The sequence below is a fragment of the Phalangium opilio genome, unplaced genomic scaffold, assembly GCF_054372755.1.
Source record: "Phalangium opilio isolate 3A_F unplaced genomic scaffold, DU_Popi_V2 ptg000059l_1, whole genome shotgun sequence".
Taxonomy (NCBI): domain Eukaryota; kingdom Metazoa; phylum Arthropoda; class Arachnida; order Opiliones; family Phalangiidae; genus Phalangium; species Phalangium opilio.
The window spans coordinates 173,819-181,606 of NW_028324176.1; the positions used below are offsets into that span (position 1 = coordinate 173,819).

The 7,788-nt window shown below is 39.0% G+C and overlaps 2 protein-coding genes across 2 annotated transcripts; both read right to left on the reverse strand.

The window, feature by feature from the left end:
* Nucleotides 1-1,855: 1,855 nt before the first annotated feature.
* Nucleotides 1,856-2,383, reverse strand: LOC149667210 (uncharacterized protein F54H12.2-like). The gene has a single exon (XM_089841374.1). It carries the CDS (start codon nt 2,381-2,383, stop codon nt 1,856-1,858), a length of 528 nt encoding a protein of 175 aa, XP_089697500.1.
* Nucleotides 2,384-4,598: 2,215 nt separating this feature from the next.
* Nucleotides 4,599-5,558, reverse strand: LOC149667211 (uncharacterized). The gene is made up of 2 exons (XM_089841376.1): nt 5,057-5,558; nt 4,599-4,771 (listed from the first exon to the last, which is right to left on the reverse strand). Exons 1-2 carry the CDS (start codon nt 5,556-5,558, stop codon nt 4,599-4,601), a joined length of 675 nt encoding a protein of 224 aa, XP_089697502.1.
* Nucleotides 5,559-7,788: the final 2,230 nt, after the last annotated feature.

Here is a 7,788-nt window from a genome sequence, read left to right on the forward strand (position 1 = left end):
ACGTAGTGTTTTGACTTCCCATTGGAAACCAAGAGAAGATCAATTTGTCTAGATTCGTGCACTTTATTTTCGCTAACGTAGCGCGGAAAATATCCTTTTTCGTACGCGAAAATATTCACAGATAAATTATTCACCTCCTCAAACCGTCTAAGTTTTAACGTATCTAATTCAAAAGGGAAAGTGATTCCACACAAATTGAGTTCGTTCTCGTACGGTCTATAATGTGTTACACGACTTGGCGTGATGAAAGCCGGATGAAGTTTTGCTAGTATCGACCACAAGAAACACTTATTGTCAGTTGGATCTTCCGGGTTAACATTCACCGTTGCCTTTTTATTTTCAATCACGGGTGGTAATTGAAAATATGTTCCACTATTCAGCAAAATCCGCAGAATTTTGAAGTTTGAACAAGGAGCATGATTAAAGGGGTATATAGAATTTAACACTGAGAAGAGGACGAAAGCAACTGACGATTTCGAGAAGGATCTCTTCAAATTGATGAACAATGCGGTGTTTGGTGTGTAATTATAAACTAGAATAATCAAAAAAAATTAGGATTAATTATGATTTCCTTTCCCCAAGGCAAAACCATGGAGAACCTTCGGAATCGTCAGGATTTCAAGCTCGTGACCACTCCCGAAAAGGCAGTCAAAAAAGCTAGTTCACCGGCCTTCGAACGGTTTACAATTTTCCACACCGAACTAGTTGGAATTCATTCTGGAAAGAAGAAGCTGGTCCTAAACCGGCCAATATACACGGGGTCTGCCATACTGGATCTATCAAAACTCTTGATGTATCAATTCCACTATGACGTAATCCGGAAACAATATGGTGACAAGGCTAAACTCCTTTTTACAGACACGGGTACGTTTCATGTGAATACATAACATCTACCTATACTAACCTTATGTAAAATTATAGACAGCCTCGCCTATCACATTGAGACTCAGGATTTATACGAAGACTTCTCCGCTCAAGCGGACAAGTATGATTTCTCAGGCTATCCACGTGACCATCCACTTCACAGTGACGAGAATAAAAAACGTCTGGGGAAGTTTAAAGATGAATTGGACGGCACCCCGATCATAGAGTTTTGCGGTTTAAGACCGAAGATGTACAGTATCTTGTCGGACAAGGGGGAAAAGAAGACGTTCAAGGGGTTTGCAAGCGCGTCGTGCAGAAACGCGTCCGGCACGCGCATTACCGCGAGTGCTTGTTCAACCGCGAGCTGACCACCGCGGAGATGGTTAGAATTGTCAGTGACAAACATATTTTAAAAACTGTAAGACAAACCAAACTATGTCTAAACCCTTGCGACGATAAACGTTTTATTTTAAATGATGGTGTTTCGACACTGGCCCACGGGCATAAAAATACAAAATAAAGAGAAAAATTATGAAAATTTATTGAGTAAATCTTTTACATATAATCCGCAATCATATTATCGTTAACATTTTTATTTTTAGAAAATCGTTTTATTATATCAAACATTTTACTCCCCTACATCTATACAATGAAAAGTAAATGCAATATCCACCACAAGTTTGAATTAATTCCCCCTGTAGTTGGCGTGAATTAAACGTACCAGTAAGGCTGTTTCGCTCTACAAAATCATTAAATTTAAATAAATCCGGAGGATTTCCATAGCTTTCAAAGAATTCAGTGTTCTTTTTCCTCGAAATGTATATAACCGTCCAATGTTCTCCTCCCCCTTTAGACGTATCAGTGTTTACAATATATAGAGATGGAAATGTTTTAACAGTTAGTGGTAGTTAATCCGCTGGAATTATTCCCCGGAACAAATTTCTAGTGTATGGGTCACGCCTTAATATTCTCTCAAGTTGTCGAGAGTCCATTATGAGCTTTGATCAAATAAAACGGCTCGGTTTTTGTCAATTTCAATCAAAGATTGGAATTCGGAATAGTAAACGACGGCAATTGTATTCTGGAGCGCTTCGGCAAATATTAACTCCAATCGGACACTACCGTTCTTTATAAAGTTGAAACTTTCAGTCGAACAACCATTCAGGTCGGGGGTCAAGTCGAATACGGAAAGAGCATTACCATTGGCGAACTCGTCACGGTCAATGAAATTACCCTCGTCGATATTCCATTGTCCGGTTTGAAGAAAGAGATTGGCGTACGATCTCATACATAGCTCATCCTTAAAGTTGGGGTTTAAGGGTTTATGGGGTACGCTAACCCAATCAACGGATAAGGTGATTTGACTCAGCACTTCATTTTTAAAATTAAAAGGCGACATTTTATAATCACCCAAAAACGCGTTCTGGTCTACAAATCCAATTACAACTTTATTCGGTTGTTGACCGCTAAATAAATTGTCTTTGACTGCAATCTTACTTCCTTGAGATATGGAAAACATATTACATTCCGTACGTGTTATGGGTATTTCATCAAGGCCAATTCCAGGCGTCTGATATCATAATCTCGGGGGTTAGTTTAACTCTTCTTATGAATAACGAAGCGTGGGTAAATATAACTTTAGCTTTAATTCCATCCGCATGTAAGCAGAATTCGTTGGGACTTTCGATAAATTTAAAATTCACATCGACCAGATTGGGGATAAAGCGATTTTGTTGACATATATCGGCGTGTACGACACCAATCAAGTCTATAACCCCATTTTGGGCGAATTTACTTCGTTTCTCAGACCCTTCATTTTCGAAAAAGTCATCAAAATGTCCAACCGTATCTTTGTAAAATAGTGCCCCGGTCATAAAACTCTTTTTCGCTGGACCACCAAATGTCAATAGCGTTTGAATAATGCTCTTGAATGCGTATTGTTGAGGACATGATGTAACTGATCTATCATTCAATGATACGTGTAGTTCACTAAAAAGACTGGAGAGTAATAGGTTTTCGGGTCCAACTTTATCCGCCTGAGTTGTCAATTTACCATCGTTTTCGTACACAGCGGCTTTTGGTAGAGACCCATCCGCTTTAACCACTTTTACTTGTACTTGCAGGAGTGTGTTTTTCAAGTCCATGTATGTCTCGGAGTTCCCGGTGACGGGAAATATAATAGCCTGATTTTCACCCATTGACTTCCTATTATCCCAGTTTGGGTATAGGGTACGTGAAAAACGTTTAGTTCCGAGCTGACGCTGTTCATAGAGTTTGGGTGTGCGAGCGACATTATGAAAATATATCCGGGTGTAAAGATGACGACCTTCTCTTCTTCTTAGTTCGAACAGAACTGATGATGTTTGACACTTTGCGTTTCCTTTTACGTCCGTTTCCAGTTAGCTTGGTCACTTCTCAATGTTTCCTTACCCGCTTCTTTACCCCTAGTTCTCAATGATTGTTTAATGGGTACACCGCTTGTATAATCCGTCGCAATTTTCGCGCCAGTGTTTAAAAACTTCCGACCTGGGAACATGGCACCCCTTTTAGGTAATGGCATGGCTGATCTGAACGCCGAGGAGATTATACTTCCCAGACCATAACCACGTTGCACGGCCAAACCTCTATATACTGGGATGGATCCATGTCCAATTTGATTTAGATAATAGTCCACATAATCCTTAACAGAAACGTGACCCGTATTATATGGATACATCCTTACACTTTGACAATCACGTCATAAATGGGGCGGAGATTGAATTCAACGTAGTTCTTATAACAAGTGCCAAGTTCTTCTGGGTCTGAAATGTAGAGTGACGTGAACTTTCCCACGTTCGAACTTAACCGGTTCACCCATTTCACTCATAATGTTTATTTCAATTGTCTGGAACTTGTTTTTCGCTATGGGCATATAATGAGTTTTAGCAAACTCTTTTTCCACCGTGTCTCCATCCTTCCCGTTGATACTTATAATTCTTAAGAGAGGGACGTCAGAGTCTCCTACTGATCGAGACTGAATTATATCAGAGTATACGAATAAGGAGTATATTCCAGCATCCATATCGCAACTGAATGGGGCTGTCATGGAAGTGACCACGGTAACGTCTTTCTTTGGTTTCCTAGTGTACCCCAATATAATGGCAATTTCGCTTGTTATATAAAGTTGGTTCGTCCCTTTTAACTCAACCATCACCCGTCGATTTGGTCTGTTGTATGAAAACTCAACCCAAGATTTTATTTTTTCAGTAGCACCAGCATCGTCGATTGACAATATTTCGAGTAATTCCTCTATGGAACCGTAATATCCGGGAGGTATAACTATGGCTATTTCCCGGTTTTTATTCACTCCGTTAATTATCTCTTCGGATTCACCTAAGCCGGAACCTTCCTCTGGGAATTCATCCATTGCATCCGAAGCAACACCTTCGAACGAATTATCCCAAATGCGAACTATGCACCCCCTTTTTACATTAAAACATGTTATGGGATAGCTTATTTCAGCCAGAGCAACCTCGTGAGATCCCTCTAGTGTTATAGATTCTGGTAGATACGTTCTGAACTTGCTTATAGTATTTCCTTTGAGATATTGCGTTGACGAATCAGATGGTAGTGTGATGTAGAAACTCATTTTACGTCGATTTCTTGCACCCAGGAATCAAATTCGGAACTATACCCTCTCCATCGTACGAGGAGTTCCTTAGTACCGTCAGGTTTTTACGTTTTCGTAAAACTTTTTAAATTTTAAATTTGCAGTTTTCTAGGTCCTTGCCAACTTTCTGTATTTCCTCTTTGTAGATCACACCGGAAATGAGCTCGGAGTTCAAATCCTTCAGTTTATATACGGGTGGATCTCTCGGGATCCGTTCTGTTACTTTGAATAGTTCTTCGGTATAATTGGCCAAATACCCTTTTTCAAACGTTCTTTTATTTTTGCTTATTCTAACTAAATCATTAATTTCAAAGGGGTATGAAACTGGCGGCGAAAAGTTTATTTTCCGTACAAATTTAACCAGATTTGTTTCAAAATTTTCCTCCGTCGCTTCAGTTGGTTTGCATTAAATTGATTTGTGGTAGTTGTTCTTATACGATTCCAATAAGTCTGGTAAAACGTCAATATATTTATGGGTGTCGTTTTCTGTAAAATAGCGGTACATTCGCTCCTTCAAGGTTCGATTAAATCGTTCAACTATACTGCATTTCACTTCCGAGTGTGTGGCGAAAAACTTGATATTCAAACGTTTCAATTCACTTTGCAGTTCTTTATTTAGAAATTCATTCCCATGATCCGACTGAACAATCTTGGGTTTTCTACCAGACTCTAAAACGGATCTAAACGCCGCAACCATGGTAGGTCCTTTCTTGTCTTTAATAGCGACCGCGAAAGCAAATTTACTGAATACGTCAATACAGCACAGTAGAAATCTATATCCGTCGTTATGACGCTTGATGTTTTGCATGTTTGCCAGATCAAGTTGCCATTGTTCATCTATACCGTACACAATAGTCTTGTTCCTTCTGAAGTTATGCCTCGCGGGTTTGTGTAGCGTGTACGTATCTTGACGTTGTAGGAACTCAATAACATCATTTAAAGAAACGTTAATCCCCTTTTCCCTCGCAGCCCTATATAGTCCTTGTACACCTCCGAAGCTCCCCGGATCTTTTTCGTTGAAGTATATTTCTTCTAGTTTATCCATTGGTCGTGCAGTTTAAGGTTTTATGAGTATACCAATAAGCGAAATCAGATAACTCGATAATTATAATAATAAATAATATCAAAAGCGCCGCAATAACTTTGGGATTATTTAAAAATGAAACGGACAGGGAGGCTAGAAGCCCTGTGGGAGAAGGATCGTAACATCCTTCCATGATAACGTGTAACAAATTTGTGAAAGAAATGAAACGTTATATTGATATATATATATTCTTTTTATTTCAAGTTTATCCAAGTGTGGAGACCATTACCATGGTGGGAATCCGGGGTTGGGGGATAATAATCAATTTTCGGTAAATCGCTTTTAGATACATCAAGACAGGCATTTGGTACAACACTCGTATGGTCTCTAAAGGGGAATTTGTTTCTCACGACAGTTTTTTTTACATTTTCTATTATTAAGATTTCGTAAAACTGATTTATTCCAACGACAGTGTGTTTCGGTTTACTTTTATAACCTTTAACGGATTCGTGTAAAATATCCATAATATTCGACCCGACGATTGGTTGTCCCCTGTATATAAGTTCCCCGTTGGGGGACCAATTAATATTGGAGTTGATATCAATCCACTTGTAAAGGGCAATGGCTGGTTTGAGGTGTGAATCTGGTATTGTCATGGCTATTTCAGAATACCAATCTTTCTTTTTCAGTTGTTTAACAGGTTTCTTCTTTTTTCTTTTGTTAATAGCACTCGTTAGTAAATGATTGTACATGATAACTTTATGCGTCTGGTTCAATTTGTTGTCTACTCGTTGCCTACGGGATGAGAATTAAGGCCAGTTCTCCGTAGGGTTTTCAGACTATTTCTAACATTTTAGTTCGCCTTTAATATCCGCTAGGCGCGCTCTTAGCTATCCCTTCGGTGACGCGACGCTACGATTTGAATTTTTTTCCCGCCGAGCCGACGCGCTAATGGCAGACTGAATTGAAGCAACACGCCCGAAGCTGAAGGGGTGGATTTCTTTCCTATCCTCTTCTCACCCGTTATGACTGCTTTCCCCAACATATCTGTGTTAACTATAAAGAGACGAATAGAATATAAAACCTCTCTGGTAAAACCGTTTTAAAAAAAGGTGGGGGGTCTTTCAAAAAGAAATTTCGGTTGGCGTTCGTTTCCTAGAAAGCTATTCGGCTTTTGTTCTCGCGCTGTGTACGATTGTCGATTCACTAGTAAAATTATTATATTAAAATTTTGTGTTATTTAAATCAGAAACATCTAGATGTCTGTCATATAGTTCTGCAAGATAAAATCTAAGAAGTAAGAACAATAATAAAATTCTTAAAACCTCAATGAACCAAAGCAAATTTAATTTTATGAATGACCCCTTTAAAGAAGGATAGCAAAGAGCGCCGTCACGCGAGAAAGGAAGTCCCCCACCTTCAGCCAAGCTTGAACTGGCCTTAATTCTAATCCCGTAGGTAACGGTCTACCAAAACAGTCTTCGTATCCAAATTTTGGTTGCGAGTTTAATCGACGGTAAACCTTTTCAGGTACGAAAATCATCTTTCTAGCCATTTTTAATTGCTCTGCTTATAGCCGCACCAGCAGCACTTGTAACAAGTGATAAGAGGGGGGCTAACAAAAGAGGTAAAAATCTACCTTTTTGAATAAGGATCATTTTCGTTTTGCTACAGTGCTTTGTTTAGATAACTTCCGTAACATTAGACAGTGCTTCTTCAATCGTTTCTTCTGGTCATCTGATAACTTCACGTTACCGCGTAGAACATTTATACAACATTCCACTATAGCCTTGATAGAGTCATTACTAGCGTGTTTGATAGCGTATTTTCTCTGACACGCATTACAAGTAGTCAGATACTTTAAGAAATGTTGATTCGTATGCACCCTTTTCATTTTGGAATATAAACTGCGGCTTCTTCGCCCGGGATGAGTCCAGTCCGTAGTCTATGATCATCTGACGTCGTTGGCTTTAAATCAACCCATAAATACCCAAAAACTCTAGCAATTGCCTGATGGAACGCGTCGATGACGTATTTACTATTAGTGGGACAAATCTGTTTGGCTAAATGAATTATAGCCGATTTATCTCGAGGAGATTTGAATATTATCAAGTAGTGGGCGTTTAAATTTAATGTTCTAATTACCTTCTCGGGGTAATATAAATTTTGCATCAAAATAAAAACAGAGGTGTTTTTATGGTGCGAGCCCCGTATGAACAAATTAGTTACATCCTTGTTATTAGATATTTCA